The 26,821-nt window shown below is 33.8% G+C and overlaps 1 protein-coding gene across 6 annotated transcripts in view; it reads right to left on the reverse strand.

The window, feature by feature from the left end:
- Window positions 1-26,821, reverse strand: part of LOC144446079 (prominin-1-A-like) — a 205,878-nt gene that overhangs the window by 14,104 nt on the left and 164,953 nt on the right. For 2 of the 6 annotated variants that reach the window (XM_078135770.1, XM_078135769.1), the window contains 4 exons: window positions 24,337-24,426; window positions 20,987-21,052; window positions 13,314-13,376; window positions 7,638-8,033 (listed from right to left, as the gene is read on the reverse strand). In XM_078135770.1, the coding sequence (XP_077991896.1) occupies window positions 7,638-8,033; window positions 13,314-13,376; window positions 20,987-21,052; window positions 24,337-24,426 (615 nt within the window). Of the gene's footprint in view, window positions 1-7,637; window positions 8,034-11,381; window positions 11,544-13,313; window positions 13,377-20,986; window positions 21,053-24,336; window positions 24,427-26,821 lie in introns of those variants that run through there. The other 4 variants (XM_078135773.1, XM_078135774.1, XM_078135772.1 and 1 more) reach the window with 4 other exon arrangements.

Here is a 26,821-nt window from a genome sequence, read left to right on the forward strand (position 1 = left end):
CTCCTAGGTGTTTACTGACATAATCATTATATTAAATATTCACCACTCCTAGATGTTTATTGACATAATCATTATATTAAATATTCACCACTCCTAGATGTTTATTGACATAATCATTATATTAAATATTCACCACTCCTAGGTGTTTATTGACATAATCATTATATTAAATATTCACCACTCCTAGATGTTTATTGACATAATCATTATATTAAATATTCACCACTCCTAGATGTTTATTGACATAATCATTATATTAAATATTCACCACTCCTAGGTGTTTACTGACATAATCATTATATTAAATATTCACCACTCCTAGGTGTTTATTGACATAATCATTATATTAAATATTCACCACTCCTAGGTGTTTATTGACATAATAATTATATTAAATATTCACCACTCCTAGATGTTTATTGACATAATCATTATATTAAATATTCACCACTCCTAGGTGTTTATTGACATAACCATTATATTAAATATTCACCACTCCTAGGTGTTTATTGACATAATCATTATATTAAATATTCACCACTCCTAGATGTTTATTGACATAATCATTATATTAAATATTCACCACTCCTAGATGTTTATTGACATAATCATTATATTAAATATTCACCACTCCTAGGTGTTTACTGACATAATCATTATATTAAATATTCACCACTCCTAGGTGTTTATTGACATAATCATTATATTAAATATTCACCACTCCTAGGTGTTTATTGACATAATAATTATATTAAATATTCACCACTCCTAGATGTTTATTGACATAATCATTATATTAAATATTCACCACTCCTAGGTGTTTATTGACATAACCATTATATTAAATATTCACCACTCCTAGGTGTTTATTGACATAATCATTATATTAAATATTCACCACTCCTAGGTGTTTATTGACATAATCATTATATTAAATATTCACCACTCCTAGGTGTTTACTGACATAATCATTATATTAAATATTCACCACTCCTAGGTGTTTATTGACATAATCATTATATTAAATATTCACCACTCCTAGGTGTTTATTGACATAATCATTATATTAAATATTCACCACTCCTAGGTGTTTATTGACATAATCATTATATTAAATATTCACCACTCCTAGATGTTTATTGACATAATCATTATATTAAATATTCACCACTCCTAGGTGTTTATTGACATAACCATTATATTAAATATTCACCACTCCTAGGTGTTTACTGACATAATCATTATATTAAATATTCACCACTCCTAGGTGTTTATTGACATAATCATTATATTAAATATTCACCACTCTTAGGTGTTTATTGACATAATCATTATATTAAATATTCACCACTCCTAGGTGTTTATTGACATAATCATTATATTAAATATTCACCACTCCTAGGTGTTTAGTGACATAATCATTATATTAAATATTCACCACTCCTAGGTGTTTACTGACATAATCATTATATTAAATATTCACCACTCCTAGGTGTTTATTGACATAATCATTATATTAAATATTCACCACTCCTAGGTGTTTACTGACATAATCATTATATTAAATATTCACCACTCCTAGGTGTTTACTGACATAATCATTATATTAAATATTCACCACTCCTAGGTGTTTATTGACATAATCATTATATTAAATATTCACCACTCCTAGGTGTTTATTGACATAATCATTATATTAAATATTCACCACTCCTAGATGTTTATTGACATAATCATTATATTAAATATTCACCACTCCTAGGTGTTTAGTGACATAATCATTATATTAAATATTCACCACTCCTAGGTGTTTACTGACATAATCATTATATTAAATATTCACCACTCCTAGATGTTTATTGACATAATCATTATATTAAATATTCACCACTCCTAGATGTTTATTGACATAATCATTATATTAAATATTCACCACTCCTAGGTGTTTATTGACATAATCATTATATTAAATATTCACCACTCCTAGATGTTTATTGACATAATCATTATATTAAATATTCACCACTCCTAGATGTTTATTGACATAATCATTATATTAAATATTCACCACTCCTAGGTGTTTATTGACATAATCATTATATTAAATATTCACCACTCCTAGGTGTTTATTGACATAATAATTATATTAAATATTCACCACTCCTAGATGTTTATTGACATAATCATTATATTAAATATTCACCACTCCTAGGTGTTTATTGACATAACCATTATATTAAATATTCACCACTCCTAGGTGTTTATTGACATAATCATTATATTAAATATTCACCACTCCTAGATGTTTATTGACATAATCATTATATTAAATATTCACCACTCCTAGATGTTTATTGACATAATCATTATATTAAATATTCACCACTCCTAGGTGTTTACTGACATAATCATTATATTAAATATTCACCACTCCTAGGTGTTTATTGACATAATCATTATATTAAATATTCACCACTCCTAGGTGTTTATTGACATAATAATTATATTAAATATTCACCACTCCTAGATGTTTATTGACATAATCATTATATTAAATATTCACCACTCCTAGGTGTTTATTGACATAACCATTATATTAAATATTCACCACTCCTAGATGTTTATTGACATAATCATTATATTAAATATTCACCACTCCTAGGTGTTTACTGACATAATCATTATATTAAATATTCACCACTCCTAGGTGTTTATTGACATAATCATTATATTAAATATTCACCACTCCTAGGTGTTTATTGACATAATAATTATATTAAATATTCACCACTCCTAGATGTTTATTGACATAATCATTATATTAAATATTCACCACTCCTAGGTGTTTATTGACATAACCATTATATTAAATATTCACCACTCCTAGGTGTTTATTGACATAATCATTATATTAAATATTCACCACTCCTAGGTGTTTATTGACATAATCATTATATTAAATATTCACCACTCCTAGGTGTTTACTGACATAATCATTATATTAAATATTCACCACTCCTAGGTGTTTATTGACATAATCATTATATTAAATATTCACCACTCTTAGGTGTTTATTGACATAATCATTATATTAAATATTCACCACTCCTAGGTGTTTATTGACATAATCATTATATTAAATATTCACCACTCCTAGATGTTTATTGACATAATCATTATATTAAATATTCACCACTCCTAGGTGTTTACTGACATAATCATTATATTAAATATTCACCACTCCTAGGTGTTTATTGACATAATCATTATATTAAATATTCACCACTCCTAGGTGTTTATTGACATAATCATTATATTAAATATTCACCACTCCTAGGTGTTTACTGACATAATCATTATATTAAATATTCACCACTCCTAGGTGTTTATTGACATAATCATTATATTAAATATTCACCACTCCTAGGTGTTTATTGACATAATCATTATATTAAATATTCACCACTCCTAGATGTTTATTGACATAATCATTATATTAAATATTCACCACTCCTAGGTGTTTATTGACATAACCATTATATTAAATATTCACCACTCCTAGGTGTTTATTGACATAATCATTATATTAAATATTCACCACTCCTAGGTGTTTATTGACATAACCATTATATTAAATATTCACCACTCCTAGGTGTTTATTGACATAATCATTATATTAAATATTCACCACTCCTAGATGTTTATTGACATAACCATTATATTAAATATTCACCACTCCTAGGTGTTTACTGACATAATCATTATATTAAATATTCACCACTCCTAGATGTTTATTGACATAATCATTATATTAAATATTCACCACTCCTAGATGTTTATTGACATACTCATTATATTAAATATTCACCACTCCTAGGTGTTTATTGACATAATCATTATATTAAATATTCACCACTCCTAGATGTTTATTGACATAATCATTATATTAAATATTCACCACTCCTAGATGTTTATTGACATACTCATTATATTAAATATTCACCACTCCTAGGTGTTTATTGACATAATCATTATATTAAATATTCACCACTCCTAGGTGTTTATTGACATAATCATTATATTAAATATTCACCACTCCTAGGTGTTTACTGACATAACCATTATATTAAATATTCACCACTCCTAGGTGTTTATTGACATAATCATTATATTAAATATTCACCACTCCTAGATGTTTATTGGCATAATCATTATATTAAATATTCACCACTCCTAGGTGTTTATTGACATAACCATTATATTAAATATTCACCACTCCTAGGTGTTTATTGACATAATCATTATATTAAATATTCACCACTCCTAGGTGTTTAGTGACATAATCATTATATTAAATATTCACCACTCCTAGGTGTTTATTGACATAATCATTATATTAAATATTCACCACTCCTAGGTGTTTATTGACATAATCATTATATTAAATATTCACCACTCCTAGGTGTTTATTGACATAATCATTATATTAAATATTCACCACTCCTAGGTGTTTATTGACGTAATCATTATATTAAATATTCACCACTCCTAGATGTTTATTGACATAATCATTATATTAAATATTCACCACTCCTAGGTGTTTATTGACATAATCATTATATTAAATATTCACCACTCCTAGGTGTTTACTGACATAATCATTATATTAAATATTCACCACTCCTAGGTGTTTATTGACGTAATCATTATATTAAATATTCACCACTCCTAGATGTTTATTGACATAATCATTATATTAAATATTCACCACTCCTAGGTGTTTATTGACATAATCATTATATTAAATATTCACCACTCCTAGGTGTTTTCTGACATAATCATTATATTAAGTGTAAAATCATAATTTATATTCCCATTCAAACTTCTTGCAGAACTGATAAAAGAGTCAATTTAAGTAGTTTTTGTACTCATTTACCACAAAATCTAACATTTATTACTTGGCATAAAATGACTCTCCAGAACTGAACCCAACATTTATTGATTTATTTACAGTGATTACATTGATCTAAAATTTTCAAATCAATTTTTTCTGTTTTGTGTCCAAGTGGTACAATTTTTAAAAATTCGCGATCTCAAACTTGCTAGCAACCTTCTTCAGAATTATTACCAATTCTTAATGGTGTGTTCAGTAATGGGCTAAAATTTTGACAAATATAAAACATTGCGCCAATGGCATTGTAGTACAACTGTACAGTTTCCACATGCTGATCCATGTTAAATATAGGTTTTCATTTGCTAATTGATTATCCAGTTGCCTGTCCAGCCCTGTTGTTATCTTTGCAATATACACAATCATTTGGCAGTTGATATGGGCGTGGACTTTTTGCAGGCATATTTACATACAGTCTGGGAATGATTAATTGCTTGTCTATTAATACCTGTAGTTATATTTGATTGTTGTTTCTATGGGCGTGGTCATGGTTGCTAGGGATATTTGCATACATTAAAAAAAAAAATTTACTCACTTGTCTACCAGATGTTGTTATTTTACTGGCATTTGGTTGTTTCTAAGGGCGTAGTCATGGTTGCTAGGGCCAATTATGTAAAATAAAATAACAACATCTGCAGAATAGCACATAAATCAGCCCCATTGACCAAGTACTTTTTGAGATATAAGTTTTTGACCAAAATTCAGTTTTTTACCTAATTTGCATATCATTGATGATATCATTACATGCTGAACACTTCTTCATCTACACATCCGCAAATGCATCCACATTACACAATCTGCATGGTAGTTTTGGAACAAGTCTTCAGTCAAAGACATACTCCCAACTTGTGTGTTGTACATGTGTATTGTGTTAGATGATTAGCATTTGGCAATTTTAACATGGACATGATTTGTTAGACTTTCCAGGGATGCAAATGTTTGTTGTGTTGGGTTTTCAGTATAATTAGCAATAATATTTGGCCATTTTAAGTGTACAGCTAGAATATAACCCTTTTCTCTCTTTTCACCTTGAAAATGTTTGTCAAGGTCAAAGGTCGCAGTCTCATCAGAAAGCTCATTATTGATAGCGTGAGGGTAGACACTTGAATGGTGTCCATATGTATCAAACTTTGGAGATAACAGGCAAAAATGTGCTTTATATAACAAATATGGCCACCATTTTGCTATGCAGGTCAAGGTCATGAAATTAAGTAACTCAAGTTGCACATGCCTCACATGGTCAAACCGAAGTCATGATTAAAAGATTATCACTTCAAATGTTTCATTCGTAAAGCTATGAAGATTACCAAAATTTGCCTCTTTCACTTTAAGGTCAAAGGTCAAAATCTTTTTAAAAAGCTCACATTTGATATCATGGGTGTAGGCACTTGAATGGAGTCACTACATATTACACAAAGTTATGATGCATATTGTGAAATTTAACAACAAATATGGCCGCCATTCAGCCATATTTAATTCAGTCACACAAAAAGAGTGACGTGCATATGTCTCACATATCATGATACCTTTTTGTGAGGTTTGGTTGAAATTGGTTGGTGCATGCCAGAGATATGAGGGAAAACACACAAACAACAAATATGGCTGCCATTCAGCCATATTTGATTCAGTTGTAAAAGTGATGTTCTTATGTCTACAATAGTATGTTACCTTTGTACCAAGTTTGGTTGAAATTAGTTGGTGCATGCCAGAGATATGAGGGAAACACACGGACAGATGCACACACGGACAGAATACAATGCAACAGCCCTGTTCAGGTGGCCTGTTGGGGCTTATTAAAGATTTTTGGCCAAAAAGACACATTTTTGGCCCTAATTTGCATATTAATGATCATGTCATCAACAAATCTTAATTTACATACCCTAAGAACCTTCCTATCAAATTTTAGACCAATCTGCCCAGTACTTTAAATTTATGTTGCTTTTTTTCTTCCCAAAAGGAACATCCCAAACAAATAACAAAACAATTTGCCCAGCAGTTTTTGAGTTAAGTCATGCACAAACAGACAGACAGATAGACAGACACCACACCATGCCTATAGCACTATTGAACCCCTTATTAGTTTTGTTGTATTAAAAATCACAGGATAATTTATTTCTTCAATGATAGTAATTCACAAACAAACAAGTTTTCTGAGTGTGCTTGTTTAAAATTGAGCTAAGTCAAAAAAAGGATCAAATTAACACTACAAAAAATAATATGAACTATCGAGACACTGGTTATCCATTTGGGTGGGTAATGAATTCTAATGTGGATATCGCCTAAAGTTAAATTTTGGCTACAAGACTCCATAATGGGATAAAAACAAGGACATCAAAATAATCAAGAATCTAATTGATTCCTAAAATCTAACAGAAATGTACCAAATGTCAACATAAAGGCACACAGGATTATTATATCTTTGAGATGACAGGAGACTATTTTAATAAGAAAGCCTTGTGTGCATCAAGTTCATCGTAAAACGAACTCTTAATGGAAGTCGGTAAAAAGTTATTAGAAACTTGTCACCTTTTGTGAATTATACAACAAGTACAACAATCATGGCACATTGCATCATAGACCCTATGATTGCATATATAAACTGAGATGACAAGATTACTTACTCTATATTACAATGCCAATCTTTGCATATTCCAAAACAGTGCATTAAACAATTAATATTTGTTACCGTATGATTTGTAATAATTACTGCTGCTACCATATTGACCAGGTGATGCATTTTGATTTGCCTGTTTTCGTGAAGCTTTTTGTTTAGGCCGGCCTTGTGGAGTTTGCCTAGACTGGCCTTGTGGAGTTTGCTTAGACTGGCCTCGTGGAGCATGTTGACGTGATGGCTGATGTGGTGCATACACATATGATGGCTGACGATGTGAAGCATTTTCATAAGCCTGTGCATATGATGCAATTTGATTGGCCTGAGCATTTGGATGTTGTGGTCCTCTGATTGGTTCTTCATATGGGTACAGGTAGTCTTCTTCATTCACTGCTGGGTAGCCATATAAGGAATCCTGGTGTCTGTATGGCTGATGAACAGATGACCTATTGTCATATGGATGCTGGATGGCTATGAATGGAATGAAAAAGGCCATGCACAACAAATGAATTATGAGTTTGCATGTGTAAAACTCAACTATTGTTTCTACTTCAAGAGAAAAAGCTTTGCTACTGTTTCCATCTTCAGAGAAAACAATTATCTGCACTGTCCATCTCAAAGGAAAATACTTTCACCTCTACACATCAAACTAATGTGCATTTACACTGTCTAATTGACCAGGTGTAGTTTCACACACAATACTGCCTAATTCACAATGTAGTTCCACACATAACATTGCCTAACTCACCAGGTGTAGTTGCACACATAACACTCCTTAATTCACCAGGTGTATTTTCACACATAACACTGCCTATCTCACCAGGTGTAGTTTCACACATAACACTGCCTATCTCACCAGGTGTAGTTTCACACATAAAACTGCCTAACTCACCAGGTGTATTTTCACACATAACATTGCCTAATTCACCAGGTGTAGTTTCACACATAACACTGCCTATCTCACCAGGTGTAGTTTCACACATAACACTGCCTAACTCACCAGGTGTATTTTCACACATAACACTGCCTATCTCACCAGGTGTAGTTTCACACATAACACTGCCTATCTCACCAGGTGTAATTTCACACATAACACTGCCTATCTCACCAGGTGTAGTTCCACACATAACACTGTCTAACTCACCAGGTGTAGTTCCACACATAGCACTATCTATTCTGCCAGGTGTAGTTTCACACATATCATTGCCTAACTCACCAGGTGTAGTTTCACACATAACACTTCCTAACTCACAAGGTGTAGTTTCACACATAACACTGTCTAACTCACCAGGTGTAGTTCCCCACATAGCACTATCTAATCTGCCAGGTGTAGTTTCACACATAACATTGCCTAACTCACCAGGTGTAGTTTCACACATAACACTGCCTAACTCACCAGGTGTAGTTTCACACATAACACTGTCTAACTCACCAGGTGTAGTTCCACACATAGCACTCTCTAATCTGCCAGGTGTAGTTTCACACATAACATTGCCTAACTCACCAGGTGTAGTTTCACACATAACACTGTCTAATTCACCAGGTGTAGTTTCACACACAACATTGTCTAATTCACCAGGTTTAGTTTCACACACAACATTGTCTAATTCACCAGGTGTAGTTTCACACACAACATTGTCTATCTCACCAGGTGTAGTTTCACACATAACACTGCCTATCTCACCAGGTGTAGTTTCACACATAACACTGCCTATCTCACCAGGTGTAGTTTCACACATAACACTGCCTAACTCACCAGGTGTATTTTCACACATAACATTGCCTAATTCACCAGGTGTAGTTTCACACATAACACTGCCTATCTCACCAGGTGTAGTTTCACACATAACACTGCCTAACTCACCAGGTGTATTTTCACACATAACACTGCCTATCTCACCAGGTGTAGTTTCACACATAACACTGCCTATCTCACCAGGTGTAATTTCACACATAACACTGCCTATCTCACCAGGTGTAGTTCCACACATAACACTGTCTAACTCACCAGGTGTAGTTCCACACATAGCACTATCTAATCTGCCAGGTGTAGTTTCACACATAACATTGCCTAACTCACCAGGTGTAGTTTCACACATAACACTGCCTAACTCACCAGGTGTAGTTTCACACATAACACTGTCTAACTCACCAGGTGTAGTTCCACACATAGCACTCTCTAATCTGCCAGGTGTAGTTTCACACATAACATTGCCTAACTCACCAGGTGTAGTTTCACACATAACACTGTCTAATTCACCAGGTGTAGTTTCACACACAACATTGTCTAATTCACCAGGTTTAGTTTCACACACAACATTGTCTAATTCACCAGGTGTAGTTTCACACACAACATTGTCTATCTCACCAGGTGTAGTTTCACACATAACACTGCCTAACTCACCAGGTGTAGTTTCACACATAACACTGCCTAACTCACCAGGTGTATTTTCACACATAACATTGCCTAACTCACCAGGTGTATTTTCACACATAACACTATCTAATTCACCATGGTGTAGTTTCACACATAACATTGCCTAACTCACCAGGTTTAATTTCACATATAACACTGCCTAACTCACCAGGTGTAGTTTCAAACATAACATTGCCTACACACCTATTACTCAAATGCAGTTGTTGATTATTTAGGTTTCATAACCACTATTTTGAAGTTATCTTGATTTGCTGTGTTTACCATACCTAAAGTAGCATTAATGAGCTAAATGATAGTATATGTAGTAAGTTACACACACGTGTAAGAGATGTGTGAAAGGAGAATGAGATGTGGTTATAGGCAACCTATTGGTCATGTTAGTACATAATGTTTGCTGTTTTATGGTGTGGTAACCATAGATATACCTGCAAAGAAAGCTTAATTTTACAAAATACAGCACACAGCTCTTCATTCAATGATTAGTTTGTATATTTGCTGAAGGAATCCTGAGTGTTAAGAAACAAAACATAGAACAAATAATTTGATAGAGATGAGGGTGCTATATTCTCCCCAAGTTAGTAAGATGTATGAGAGAATTGAGCAGAGATGAAGGGCATTATATTCTCCCTAAGATCTATGGGAGAATTGAGTAGAGATGAAGGGCGTTATTTCTCCCTAAGATCTATGAGAGAATTGAGCAGAGATGAGATGAAGGGCATTATATTTTCCCTAAGATCTATGGGAGAACTGAGTAGAGATGAATGGTTATATTCTCCCTAAGATCTATGGGAGAATTGAGTACAGATGAAGGGCATTATATTCTCCCTAAGATCTATGGGAGAATTGAGTAGAGATGAAGGGCATTATATTCTCCCTAAGATCTAATGGAGAACTGAGTAGAGATGAATGGTTATATTCTCCCTAAGATCTATGGGAGAATTGAGTACAGATGAAGGGCATTATATTCTCCCTAAGATCTATGGGAGCATTCTCTGTGATAACATGAGATAATCATAATAAACAGTGTCGTCTATCATAGATTAAACAAGACTGACAGTTTGCAGTAAAAAGCTCTCAAATTATCAAATTATATTGTGCGTCTTGGTGTTCTCAAGACATTGAGCAATTACTGTCACCTGGACAAAATTTTGATTGCTTCTAGAATGCTCAATTTAGCCCAACAAAAAATATGATAATATACTTTATATAACTCAAGACAAATATTTGTGCATTGAGGTCATTCTGCTTTTTTATAATTCCATATTTCCAAAACAATAGTTTTAAGAAAATGTACAACAGTTATGTATATTTATATCAAATGTATGCTTCTGTTGCTATATCCAAAGATTTCAGAACTGTTGAGGGGGCTGTTGTTGGGGGTTTACTGCAATATATAATGTAAAATTATCTTTTCAATCGTAGGAGAGTTTCTGACCTCTGTTTTTTATACAAATGTGTCCATTCTGTGGTTAACTGTTCTTATTTGACACAAATCCCTCTGAATGTTCAACGTAATTCAAGGTTTAATTTTCCTTTTCGGGTACCTGCAACCAGAATTAATGTTCGTAAGCATTCTTTCATTCCACGGGCTCTATCCACTATGAATGAAACTGCCAAATATAACTCAAGTATTGACATATTTGATAGGTTTAGTCATTTTAAAACTAATGTACAGAATTATTTTTATACTTGATGTGCTTTTTATTGTTGCTTTTTAATTTTTGTACGTATTTGTTTATATTTTGTATGTTCTGCGGATCTTTTTAATGTATATATTGTTTTGTAAGGTTTGTACGTATTTGTTTGTATTTTGTATGTTCTGTGGAGCCTGTAATTGGGATTTCATTCCTGTTGGTTTCCGAATAAATAAATAAAAATAAATAAATAAATGATGAAAAATCATATATAGTAGTGGTATTATAATTTGCTTTTTTTCTATATAGTCTTTTCAAAGTGCTGACACTAACCAATTACATCATGTACTGACAAGAATTGGAAGCAAAGTAGAAGAAATACAGCTCTACTGTATGATATGATACAACAGTATATAACAGTCTGTATGATATGATATGATATGATATGATAGTATATAACAGTCTGTATGATATGATATGATAGTATATAAGTCTGTATGATGATATGATATAACAGTCTATATGATATGATATGATAGTATATAACAGTCTGTATGATATGATACAACAGTATATAACAGTCTGTATGATATGATATGATATGATACAACAGTATATAACAGTCTGTGTGATATGATATGATACAACAGTATATAACAGTCTGTATGATATGATATGATACAACAGTATATAACAGTCTGTATGATATGATATGATACAACAGTGTATAACAGTCTGTATAATATGATATGATACAACAGTATATAACAGTCTGTATGATATGATATGATACAACAGTATATAACAGTCTATATGATATGATACAACAGTATATAACAGTCTGTATGATATGATATGATATGATATGATATGATATGATACAACAGTATATAATAGTTTGTATGATATGATACAACAGTATATAACAGTCTGTATGATATGCCCTCATGCATTTGAGTGCTAGCTGACATGATGTGACACATTGTATCTCACAGGATTATGCTCATGATACTGTAACAGTTAAATAAAATGATAAATTATACATTCACAACTATTAGCCATCACTCATACTACTCTTATACAAGACATTCATTTCATATTTTTAACCATGATAAATGTCAAGCCTGGATTAATATAGGACATAGAATGACAGCATAGGATAAACACCTTGAATTGTAAAAGTTACGATCTACTTCTGTTGAAAATGTTAGAATTCAGCATTATTAAGGAAAAACTGAGGTTTTGTTAGTATTTTATGAATTCCTGGAATAAAGTGCATGGAAATATTAGTAGCAGATAGTCTATCTCAGTGTTGTTGAGACTCTATTAACAAATACATTGTATATATATATATATATATATATATATATATATATATATATATATATATATATATATATATATATATATATATATATATATATATAAACATAATTCTGTCTCAGAATGTATTTTGTAATCAAACAGTCTCTTTGATTAAGAGGAATTTGTGAGAGGGATGAAACTATACAAATCTGTGAATCAAAATGTGTTCCATGAGTGTCAACAAGTGTGAGAGTAACTATATAATACAGTATACCATTATAGCCCATTCACCATTTTCCTTTACAGCTGAATAAGAGCAAAAAGAGAAGTTCAAGAAAAGAGGTCCAAGTTAATAGGTATTGTCTAACTAAATACCGTTTGGTGCTGCTGGCAAAGGTCTGTATTGGTATGCAGCTGCACGTCCTGGTCTCTCAGGATCTGTTTATAGGAAACAAATGTATAACAAAACATCAAATGATTGTTAGGATATTGTAATTATAGTAGAATGACAATGACCATGGTTAAATGAACCACCACATGAAAGCATATGTCATGACAGATGATACAGGAATCATACCACAAAAGCACGGCCAAATCACTTAAACAGCTATTCAAATATTTTATTTCTCTTTGAATTCAAATAATTCCTTCTACTGAGTATCACAATGTATCAATTGTAAAAATGTTATTCTTGGTTGATCAATTTTTATCATTATAATACAAATAATCTGTCAGTTTCAATATAAGTATTCACATCAACATGAGCAAAATGTTTGCATTATTGAGTTTTAAACAATAGCGCCAATGGCATAGTAGCACAACTGTACAGTTTTTAAAAATATTTATCCACATACTGATCCATACTAGGTATAGGTTTTCATTTGCTGAATGATTATCCCGTTGCCTATAGAGTACCCTGTTGTTATCTTTGCAATATACACGATCATTGTTGCAATGACATGGTCATGTTGCTAGACATATTTGCATACATTTATTAAATGTTCGTTCACTTGTCTATGAATCCCTGATGTTATCTTTGTGATACACATGATCATTTGGCTTATTCACAAAAAAATGACATTTTCTTACCCAATCACATACCTGTGATCTGATCATTTTGCTTTGAACAATTTCCCAACAAGACACCAAAAGTAATGTCCTCACTAAATAACAAGGTAATCGGTCTGACAGTTTTTGAGTTTAAGTCATCCACACACAGACAGACAGACAGACACCGAACCATGCCTATAGCACTACTGAACCTAATCAGTTCAGTTTTGCTAATAAGATCCTTGGCTGTAGTTTCTGCTGACTACACTGTAGTGTTTGTACAGGACTGCAATTTCATCTGCCTCCACTTTAGTGTTTGTACAGGACTGCAATTTCCTCTCACTACACTTTAGTGTTTGTACAGGACTGCAATTTCCTCTCACTAAACTGTAGTGTTTGTACAGGACTGCAATTTCCTCTCACTACACTTTAGTGTTTGTACAGGACTGCAATGTCCTCTCACTACACTGTAGTGTTTGTACAGGACTGCAATGTCCTCTCACTACACTGTAGTGTTTGTACAGGACTGCAATGTCCTCTCACTACACTGTAGTGTTTGTACAGGACTGCAATTTCCTCTCACTAAACTTTAGTGTTTGTACAGGACTGCAATTTCCTCTCACTAAAACTTTAGTGTTTGTACAGGACTGCAATGTCCTCTCACTACACTGTAGTGTTTGTACAGGACTGCAATGTCCTCTCACTACACTGTAGTGTTTGTACAGGACTGCAATGTCCTCTCACTACACTGTAGTGTTTATACAGGACTGCAATTTCCTCTCACTACACTGTAGTGTTTGTACAGGACTGCAATGTCCTCTCACTACACTGTAGTGTTTGTACAGGACTGCAATGTCCTCTCACTACACTGTAGTGTTTGTACAGGACTGCAATTTCCTCTCACTACACTTTAGTGTTTGTACAGGACTGCAATGTCCTCTCACTACACTTTAGTGTTTGTACAGGACTGCAATTTCCTCTCACTACACTTTAGTGTTTGTACAGGACTGCAATGTCCTCTCACTACACTTTAGTGTTTGTACAGGACTGCAATTTCCTCTCACTACACTGTAGTGTTTGTACAGGACTGCAATTTCCTCTCACTAAACTTTAGTGTTTGTACAGGACTGCAATTTCCTCTCACTACACTTTAGTGTTTGTACAGGACTGCAATTTCCTCTCACTACACTGTAGTGTTTGTACAGGACTGCAATTTCCTCTCACTACACTTTAGTGTTTGTACAGGACTGCAATTTCCTCTCACTAAACTGTAGTGTTTGTACAGGACTGCAATTTCCTCTCACTACACTGTAGTGTTTGTACAGGACTGCAATGTCCTTTCACTACACTAGTGTTTGTACAGGACTGCAATGTCCTCTCACTACACTGTAGTGTTTGTACAGGACTGCAATTTCCTCCCACTACACTGTAGTGTTTGTACACGATGATCCTGTTCATAAGCTGTTTGGAGAAGTAACAATACATGTCACTCACATTTCAATAAAAATAGTGCTAATATAATGGCATAGCACAACTATACAATTTATAAAAAAAATGTTTATCAATGTGGTGATCCATGCTAGGTATAGGTGTTCGTTTGCTGAATGATTATCCAGTTGCCTACTCGGCCATGTTATATTTTCAATAAACGTGATCACTTGGCTGTTGCTATGGACATGGTCATGTTGCTAGACATATTTACATATTATATATTAATTATTTTGAATGTATGTTCACTTGTCTACGAATCCTTTGAAATATACATGATCATTTGGCTGTTGGTATGGGCATAGTCTTATTGCTACGTATATCTGCATCCATTTTTTGAAAGTTTATTCAAATGGGCGTCTATTAATCACGGTTATCTTTGCAATATATGCGATCATTTGGCTGTTGCTATGGCCGTGGTCTTGTTGGTAGACACATTTTCATACACTTTTTGAATGTTCACTTGTCTAAGAATTCCTGTTATCTTTGTGAAATACACCATCATTTGGCTGTTGCTATGGGCATGGCATGGTTGCTAAGGATATTTGCATACATTTTCAAAAATAGCGCCAATGGCGTTGTAGCACAACTGTATTTGGCTGTTATTTGCATACATTTTTTGAATCTTTATTAACCTGCCTACTCATCCCACTTTTCATCTTTGAAATATCAACCATAAGTTAGCTGTTTATATGGTCGTGGTCCTGTTACTGGGCATATTTGCATACATTTTTGAATCTTTAGTCACTTACCTACCCATCCCTGTTATCTTTGTAATATGCAGTCATTTCACTGTTGCTAAGGGTGTGGTCATGGTTGCTAGGGTCAATTGTCTTGAAATGTTTTCAACAATAACTGCAGAATAATACCAGAAACATCCTCACCAAGTTTCCACCCATTCACAATGTAGTTTCAAGATATACCTTTTTGACCAAAATTGAGATGTTTAGACCTAATTTGCATATCACTGATGGGATCACCATGTCATGGACACTGCTTAATGTAAACACCCCTAAGAACACTCCCACCAAATTTCGACCTAATCAGTACTTTTGGAATTATAGATTTTTGACCAAAGCAACACATTTTAGCCCTAATTTGCATACCATTGATGGGATCATCATGTCATGAACAACTCTTAATCTAAACACCTCTAAGAACGTTCCAACCAAATTTCAGATCGATCTGCTGAGTAGTTTTGGAGATTAAGTTTTTTGACCAAAAATAACATTTTTTTTACCCAAATCACACCAGTGGTAATATCATTTCCCAATCAGACACCCAAGGTATCAGTTCAGTTGTGCTACAAATGACATCAGCATGGGCAATAACTCATAAAATTACTTTCATGTTTTGTTTACAATTCAATGTTTCTCTGATATTATCCAATAGAGTGATTTCCAGTCTATATTTCCATACATGTTTCCAAAATCCAATTGTGTTATGTCAATGATTTTTGACAACATGTTTAGATGTCAACCAAACATGTTCAACTAATGTTGAACATGTTTCCTTATTTGAACCTTCACAAATGTCTGAATGTATCTACATATATATGTAAAATGTTTGTGTGTAACACATTTTGATCAAAAACATTTACACACCAAATCAAGACTTTGAAATCAATATGAATCTAGAGAATTTCAGGTTTTTGGTATTGTAGGACTTATTCATAATATAAAACTTTTAGTAGAAAATGGATTGCCAATACTCTGCAAGTACCATATTAATTTAAACTAATTGCAAACACTACTTCATTAAAACAAATAATGCCAATGGCGTTGTGGCACAACTGTATTTGGCTGTTGCTGTGTGCATGGTCTTGTTTTTTTGACACAAAACACACATCTTTAATGTGATCATTTTCATTTGAACAATTTCCTAACTGGACACCAACAGCAATGTGACCACCAGACAGACACTTTGCCATGCCTATAGCACTAATGAGCCTCATCAGTTTAGTTGTGCTAAAAAATCTCAAAAATAAACTCTTTATGGAATTCATCATTATTGATTTTTTTGGAAGACATCAGAGATATAATCTAGACATTTATCTTTTAAAAGTAATTAACACTTGGTAAGACAATGTCCTAATATGGTCAATTAACACTTGGTAAGACAATGTCCTAATATGGTCAATTAACACTTGGTAAGACAATGTCCTAATATGGTCAATTAACACTTGGTAAGACAATGTCCTAATATGGTCAATTAACACTTTGTAAGACAATGTCCTAATATGGTCAATTAACACTTGGTAAGACAATGTCCTAATATGGTCAATTAACACTTTGTAAGACAATGTCCTAATATGGTCAATTAACACTTTGTAAGACAATGTCCTAATATGGTCAATTAACACTTGGTAAGACAATGTCCTAATATGGTCAATTAACACTTGGTAAGACAATGTCCTAATATGGTCAATTAACACTTTGTAAGACAATGTCCTAATATGGTCTATTAACACTTGGTAAGACAATGTCCTAATATGGTCAATTAACACTTGGTAAGACAATGTCCTAATATGGTCAATTAACACTTGGTAAGACAATATCCTAATATGGTCAATTAACACTTGGTAAGACAATGTCCTAATATGGTCTATTGACACTTGGTAAGACAATGTCCTAATATGGTCTATTGACACTTGGTAAGACAATGTCCTAATATGGTCAATTAACACTTGGTAAGACAATGTCCTAATATGGTCAATTAACACTTGGTAAGACAATGTCCTAATATGGTCTATTGACACTTGGTAAGACAATGTCCTAATATGGTCAATTAACACTTGGTAAGACAATGTCCCAATATGGTCAATTAACACTTGGGAAGACAATGTCCTGATATGGTCAATTAACACTTTGTAAGACAATGTCCCAATATGGTCAATTAACACTTGGGAAGACAATGTCCTGATATGGTCAATTAAGACTTGGTAAGACAATGTCCTGATATGGTCAATTAACACTTTGTAAGACAATGTCCTAATATGGTCAATTAACACTTGGTAAGACAATGTCCTAATATGGTCAATTAACACTTGGTAAGACAATGTCCCAATATGGTCTACTAACAATTGGGAAGACAATGTCCTGATATGGTCAATTAACACTTGGGAAGACAATGTCCTAATATGGTCTATTAACACTTGGTAAGACAATGTCCTAATATGGTCTATTAACACTTGGTAAGACAATGTCCTAATATGGTCTATTAACACTTGGTAAGACAATGTCCCAATATGGTCTATTAACACTTGGTAAGACAATGTCCTAATATGGTCAATTATTGGGTTCTCTTTTCTTATGACAACTTCATATACCTTTGAAGTTGATAACATTTCTGTTGAGTTGTGTTTTAACCAAATGAAGAAGCATATTTCAAATAAATTTCATTGCATATCTATAGACATTAGACATTTGACAGCTACATAGTAACAGAAGTACACAAAGAATCAACAAGTGTTTTTACGATTTGCCACCCATTTTAGACTAACTTTCTACTACATTCAAGCACCAACAATCAGTACTGCTTATGCTTCCTGTCTTGGTACATAACTGAAAATGTCTTCCCTAGATATGTTGTAAAAATCTTAAAATACTGTACCCCCTATGTTAACAAATTAAGCAGGAAGAACCTTTTTGTGGAACCTATCATAAAAAGTATTTTGTACACATCAAAGTAAAAAGTTATAAACATATTTCCTAAAAAATCTTATTTGAAAAAAAAAGATTATTTTTTAATTTGGCAGTAGGTGAGTGACTTTTGTCTAGTTTCAATGTAACTAGCTAACTCATCTGTTTTAAATTCAAACTGCAGCAGACTTTAAGTATTGTTGTTCATTGGTGCCTCTATTGCTAATCACATTCACAATCTAGTGAGAGTTACAACAGCTATGCCAAGCAATCAAATGTAATTTATGACTCATGACCTTGGCACCAAAATCGATTGTGGGAAACTCTAATATCGCAAAATATCATAGGCAGGACTTGATATACTTAACTCATTTTAGCATATGTACACAGTTCAGGTTTTTTTTTTATACTTATAGGAATGTGTGTGTATGTATTTCAGAGACACACGAATACCACAACTAATTTTACTGGCTGTAGACAAGTCAAGCATGGCAGCTTGAAGTGGCAAAACATAATCTGAAAATTGAATCATGTGATGTTATAAACCAATCATGACCCTGTGTACTAATACATCATGTGATGTTATAAACCAATCATGACTCTGTGTACTAATACATCATGTGATGTTATAAACCAATCATGACTCTGTGTACTAATACATCATGTGAATCATGACTCTGTGTACTAATACATCAGTGTGCTCAATCAAGTCTGCCCATTATTACTTGCTGAATCGCTTAACAAGGGGGTTTACCAAGTTACAAACTGACTCTCTCTTTAAAAAAGACATGAAATGGTGTACTGTTATTATGGCTTTTTAGCAATTCATCAAAATTGTGTTCAATGGTTATCACTTGATTATCAAATAAGCAAAACGATTAGATGAATGTTAATATTATATTGGATGACATGAGTAAGAGATCTCAAAACAACATTTAACTTATATTATTTAATTATATATTAACTAACTTTTGAATTAAATTTACTTATACTCAAGTTAAGTACTTTCAATCATTTAATTTTCTCATACAGTATCCATTTCTAATCAGACAGTTACACAAATTTACTTTCTAATCAATTTTGAAATACTTCTAAATTCCAAGCTATCATTGAATTAGTATACTTTTGACCAACTTACATCAAAATCATTTTATTTGTTTGTTTGTTTGTCTGTTTGTTAGTCCAAAAATTACCAAAAATAACAAATTGCTGTAACAACTATTATGTTAGTAAATATCTTTGGCTTGTAAAGACATTAAAAAATTACGTAATACATGAAAGAGGTCAGTAAAGATGTTATGATGTATATTTAATAAAAAGTTTCAAATATATCAATGTAAAAACCAATTGCACTCAAACCATGTTTCAAAAACCAGTAATTATAGCATCACTTATAGTACATACAGTAATTATAGCATCACTTATAGTACACACAAATCTTACAAATAAGTTTTCATACTAAGAGACAAAATATATGATAGATTCTACAGAGTTCATTTGTTGATCCAATATGTCAAACTTTATAAAAATGTTTCTTCAGCTGAAATATTAATCCTAAAATATATCTCCTACAGACATCACTGGTAGCAGTCTTCTGTGTTCTTTGCCTTCCATGGATATCCTGCTTGTCAAATCTTCCATGGATATCCTGCTTGTCAAATCTTCCCAATTATCAAATTTACGGGGAAAGAAGACACACATAACAATGGAAGCAGCAGAGGAGAGATCAAACACTAATAAAACAATGCTAAAAGTACTACTAATCTAAATATTATGGAACTATAAAACTACATAGGTTTATAAGACTGTAATGAGTGCAGTACACTCTGGATCAGAAGTAGCTGTGAGGTGATACGATTTGATTCTCACCATTGTAAGGTGGTGGTGCCTGGGCTCCTCCAATGGGGTAGTTGTATGCCATGATGGGATCTGTATCTGAAATACAGCAGAAAACTCAAGTCAAACTATCAATTTTGCCTCTCTCAAAACAATATCCCATATCACCATCACTCACTCGGGGGGAGGGGGGGGGGAGTTCAAGGTGATGTTGAAAGTGATTCAATGGCAGAAGGGGGTAGTACATTCCAGTCTATGATTGTAAAAATGAGTTCTTGAAAATTTCAGTTTTTGAATCAAGGTGTTTATATCTAGCTGGATGAAGTCATGTACTCTTAGTTGGTGAGAGACGATTGTTAGCAGCAGTGACACACAGCTCACCTTCTCTGATTTTTAATAGGTTTGTAAGTCTAACAGCTTTTCTATGGGTTTGTAATGTAGGCCACTCAAGATTTTCAAGCACAGTCTCTATGATTCAATAGCCATATTGAACTCCCAGTGGTAATAACTGGTATTGGTATGTATTCATTCTTGTGACAAGGCACTATAAGAACTCCCAGAGGTAATAACTGGCATTGGTATGTATTCATTCTTGCCACAAGGCACTATAAGAACTCTCAGAGGTAATAACTGGTATTGGTATGTATTCATTCTTGCCACAAGGCACTATAAGAACTCTCAGAGGTAATAACTGGTATTGGTATGTATTCATTCTTGCCACAAGGCACTATAAAAACTCTCAGAGGTAATAACTGATATCGATATCTACTAATTCTTGTGACAAGGCACTATAAGAACTCTCAGAGGTAATAACTGGTATCGATATCTACTCATTCTTGCCACAAGGCACTATAAGAACTCTCAGAGGTAATAACTGATATCGATATCTACTAATTCTTGTGAGGAGGCACTATAAGAACTCTCAGAGGTAATAACTGGTATCGATATCTACTCATTCTTGTGACGAGGCACTATAAGAACTCTCAGAGGTAATAACTGATATCGATATCTACTCATTCTTGTGACGAGGCACTATAAGAACTCTCAGAGGTAATAACTGGTATCGATATCTACTAATTCTTGTGACGAGGCACTATAAGAACTCTCAGAGGTAATAACTGATATCGATATCTACTCATTCTTGTGACGAGGCACTATAAGAACTCTCAGAGGTAATAACTGATATCGATATCTACTAATTCTTGTGACGAGGCACTATAAGAACTCTCAGAGGTAATAACTAACTGATATCGATATCTACTAATTCTTGTGATGAGGCACTATAAGAACTCTCAGAGGTAATAACTGATATCGATATCTACTCATTCTTGTGACGAGGCACTATAAGAACTCTCAGAGATAATAACTAACTGATATCGATATCTACTAATTCTTGTGACGAGGCACTATAAGAACTCTCAGAGGTAATAACTGGTATCGATATCTACTCATTCTTGTGACGAGGCACTATAAGAACTCTCAGAGGTAATAACTGATATCGATATCTACTCATTCTTGTGACGAGGCACTATAAGAACTCTCAGAGGTAATAACTGATATCGATATCTACTCAATCTTGTGACGAGGCACTATAAGAACTTTCAGAGGTAATAACTGGTATCGATATCTACTCATTCTTGTGACGAGGCACTATAAGAACTCTCAGAGGTAATAACTGATATCGATATCTACTAATTCTTGTGACGAGGCACTATAAGAACTCTCAAAGGTAATAACTGGTATCGATATCTACTCATTCTTGTGATGAGGCACTATAAGAACTCTCAGAGGTAATAACTGGTATCGGTATCTACTCATTCTTGTGACGAGCAACTATAACTTTAGAATAGTACATTGGTCATTGCTAGTTGTCTTAAAATGTAAGCATAACACTTTTCATAAGTTATCATTACAACAAAATTAAAATTTTCTTTTCAAGAAATAATAGGAGCACAATTTATTAGACACCTACATGTATTTGAATTGTTGCTATGAAAGTTTACTTGTTGCTATGGAGAGTGTTCTTGACAGGCAATTGAACTTTGCAATCATATGCTATATTTTCATTTCCTGGTCCAGTGGAGAGCTTCTACATGTACATTTTCATTTCCTGGAGAGCATCTACATTTTTCTCAGGGATTTTGTATGGAAACATTAAAAACTCACTTGCAAATCAAACACTAACATACTGTATATATTTGCACAATATATATTTTAACAAGTCATTGATAATGACATAGTTCCCGCTATAATTGGGTTTTTAGGAATTATCACTACTCTGATCACGCAACAACATTTGTGAACCTAAAACAAACAGACTTAGATATGTTGTGTGTACTTGTTGGACATGGAATATGCCTCCAACAATAAAGGATTGGTTGGGTATGGGGGATCATATCATGATGAAAATGGAGTCTGAGTTATGGCTTTGGACATGGAAAATTCACAAACAAAATGGCTGCCAGGCAGCCATATTGGATCGTATCACGACAAAAATGGATATGCACATGTATGTCATAGAACACTGTCCTAATACCAACTTTAAATGAGATCTGTTCAAGCATGTCTGAGTTATGGCTTTGGACATGAGAATTCGCAAACAAAATGGCTGCCAGGCAGCCATATTGGATCGTATCACAACGAAAATGGATATGCACATGTATGTCATAGAACACTGTCCGAATACCAACTTTGAATGAGATCTGTTTAAGCATGTCTGAGTTATGGCTTTGGACATGGAAAATTCACAAACAAAATGGCTGGCAGGCAGCCATATTGGATCGTATCACGACGAAAATGGATATACACATGTATGTCATAGAACACTGTCCTAATACCAACTTTGAATGAGATCTGTTCAAGCATGTCTGAGTTATGGCTTTGGACATGAAAATTCACAAACAAAATGGCTACCAGGCAGCCATATTGGATCGTATCACAATGAAAATGGATATGCACATGCATGTCATAGAACACTGTCTTAATACCAATTTTGAATGAGATCTGTTAAAGCATGTCTGAGTTATGGCTTTACACAGGGAAAATTCGCAAACAAAATGGTTGCTAGGCAGCCATATTGGATCGTATCATAAAACAAATTGACGTGCATATGTATGCCATAGTATGTTGCCCCAGTACCAAGTTTGAAAAAAATCGGTCCAGGCATCTCCAAGAAACAGCTGCGGACGGACGGATGGACGGACGGACGCACGCACGGACACACGGACGGACGGACAGACGGAACCCAATCCATAAGTCCCCGTTCCGGACTTCGTCCGCGGGGACTAAAAACTAACATGTTAGGTTATGTGCCACAGAACCAGAAAGAAGTTACATGCAAATATACAGTAACATGATTAGCATGTTATGAAGGAAGTACCTACCATGAATATAAGTAGGGTTAGATTTGGCCCCTGCATGATACCCAGCCACACCAGGAGGAGGATGCTGTTCAACAATCAATTGGTTAGTGTCTGTCAAAGTAAAGAAAGAAATAGATAAGGACAGTGGGAAATGATCCTATTCACCAAGGAAAGAAAAAGAACAAGCCATCATAGATGACATAGTCAAAGCTATTTGGGAGCTATTGATTCATGTTTGGATTGTAACACTTCTTGTCCGTGATAAGTGCAATCACAAATTGACATGCATATGTACCTAATAGTACATTGCCCTTATACCAAGATTGACTGAAATTGATCTGCTCAGACATGTTTACCAAATAGTTCCAGACATGAAAAATAGCACCAATGGCATTGTAGCACAACTGTACAGTTTTTAAAATGTTTATCCACATGTTGATCCATGCTAGATATAGGTGTTCATTTGTTGAATGACTATCAAGTTGCCTATACAACCATGTTGTTATCTTTACATTACATGCAACCATTTGGTTGTTGCTATGGGTGTGGTCTTGTTGCTAGACAAATTTATATAAATTTTATGAATGTTTATTCACTTGTCTATTAATCCCTGTTGTTATCTTTGTGAAATACACCACCTTTTGGCTGTTGCTATGGGCAGGGTCATGGTCGCTAGGGATATTTGCATACATTTTTTGAACTCACTTGCCTACCAGATGTTATTTGACCAAAATTACTGACATTTGGTTGTTGCTAAGGGTGTTGTCATGGTTGATACGGCCAACTGTGTTACAATATTTTGAAGAAAATCTGCAGAATAACACTTTTTGACCAATATTCACTTTTTCTTACACCTAATTTGCATATTACTGATGAGATCATTATATACTTAATATTTCTTCATCTATACACCCCCAGATGCATCCCCATTAAATTTCAGCCCAATCTGCTGAGTAGTTTTGAAATTAAAGATTTTTGACCAAAAAGACACATTTTTAGCCATAATTTGCATGTTACTGATGGGATCATCATGCCATGAACAAATGTTAATTTACACCCCTAAAGAAAGTTCCCACCAAATTTCAGGCTGATCTGCCCTGTAGTTTCGGAGTTTAAGTCTTTTGACCAAAAATCACATTTTTTTCACCCAAAACGCACATCTCTGATGTGATCATTTTCATTTGAAAAATTTTCCGTACGCGCTAGTGTGCACTACTCAACGCCTTCCCCTAGTTCAGTTGTGCTAAAAATCACTCCATCAAATCAAATCAAATGAAATAAAATGTTACACAATCACTTTATGTAGCTAAGTCAGGAAGCTATAAATTTTTTAATAGAATTTTTGAGTAACAACTGTTATCCTAATTTGCATTATTAGTTGACAAAATGTGATGACTTGCCATGATATTTTCATTGAATGACATAACACTTGGCAGAGGTTCATTTCTTGAGTGCAAATCTATGTCTAATTATTACCATAATTAGCATTACAAATTTTAAGAATATCACTTTCTAAAAATAACTGCTGCTTCAAATACATTTAAACCTTAAAGACACATTCTTTATAAACTACATATGTTAATTTGCATAATGATTACCATAATTTGTTCATTATTCATACATTTAAACAAGTCATTGAGAATGACATAGTCCCCGCTATGATTGGGCATGTCTGAGTTATGGCTTTGGACATGAAAACTGTGCCAACAAAACCACTGCCAGGCAGCCATATCGGATTGTATCACAACAAAATTGGATATGCACATGTATGTCATAGAACACTGTCCTAATGCCAACTTTGAATGACATCTGTTCAAGCATGTCTGAGTTATGGCTTTGGACATGAAAAATTCACAAACAAAATGGCTGCTAGGCGGCGATATTAGATCGTATCACGACAACAATGAATATGCACATGTATGTCATAGAACACTGTCCTAATGCCAACTTTGAATGAGATCTGTTCAAGCATGTCTGAGTTATGGCTTTGGACATGGAAAATTTGCAAACAAAATGGCTGCCAGGCAGCCATATTGGATCGTATCACGATGAAAATAGATATGCACAATGTGCATGTATATCACAAAACACTGTGCTAATACCAACTTTGAATGAGATCTGTTCAAGCATGTCTGAGTTATGGCTTTGGACGTGGAAAATTCGCAAACAAAATGGCTGCTAGGCACCCATATTGGATTGTATCACGACAACAATGAATATGCACATGTATGTCATAGAACACTGTCCTAATACCAACTTTGAATGAGATCTGTTCAAGCATGTCTGAGTTATGGCTTTAGACAGGGAAAATTTGCAAACAAAATGGCTTAGGCAGCCATATTGGATCATATCATGAAGCAAATTGACATGCATATGTATGCCATTGTATGTTGCCCCTGTACCAAGTTTGAAAAAAAATCGGTCCAGGCATCTCCAAGAAACGGCTCTGGACGGACGGACGGACGGACGAACGGATGCACGGACAGACAGAACCCAATCCATAAGT

The sequence above is a fragment of the Glandiceps talaboti genome, chromosome 15, assembly GCF_964340395.1.
Source record: "Glandiceps talaboti chromosome 15, keGlaTala1.1, whole genome shotgun sequence".
NCBI lineage: Eukaryota > Metazoa > Hemichordata > Enteropneusta > Spengelidae > Glandiceps > Glandiceps talaboti.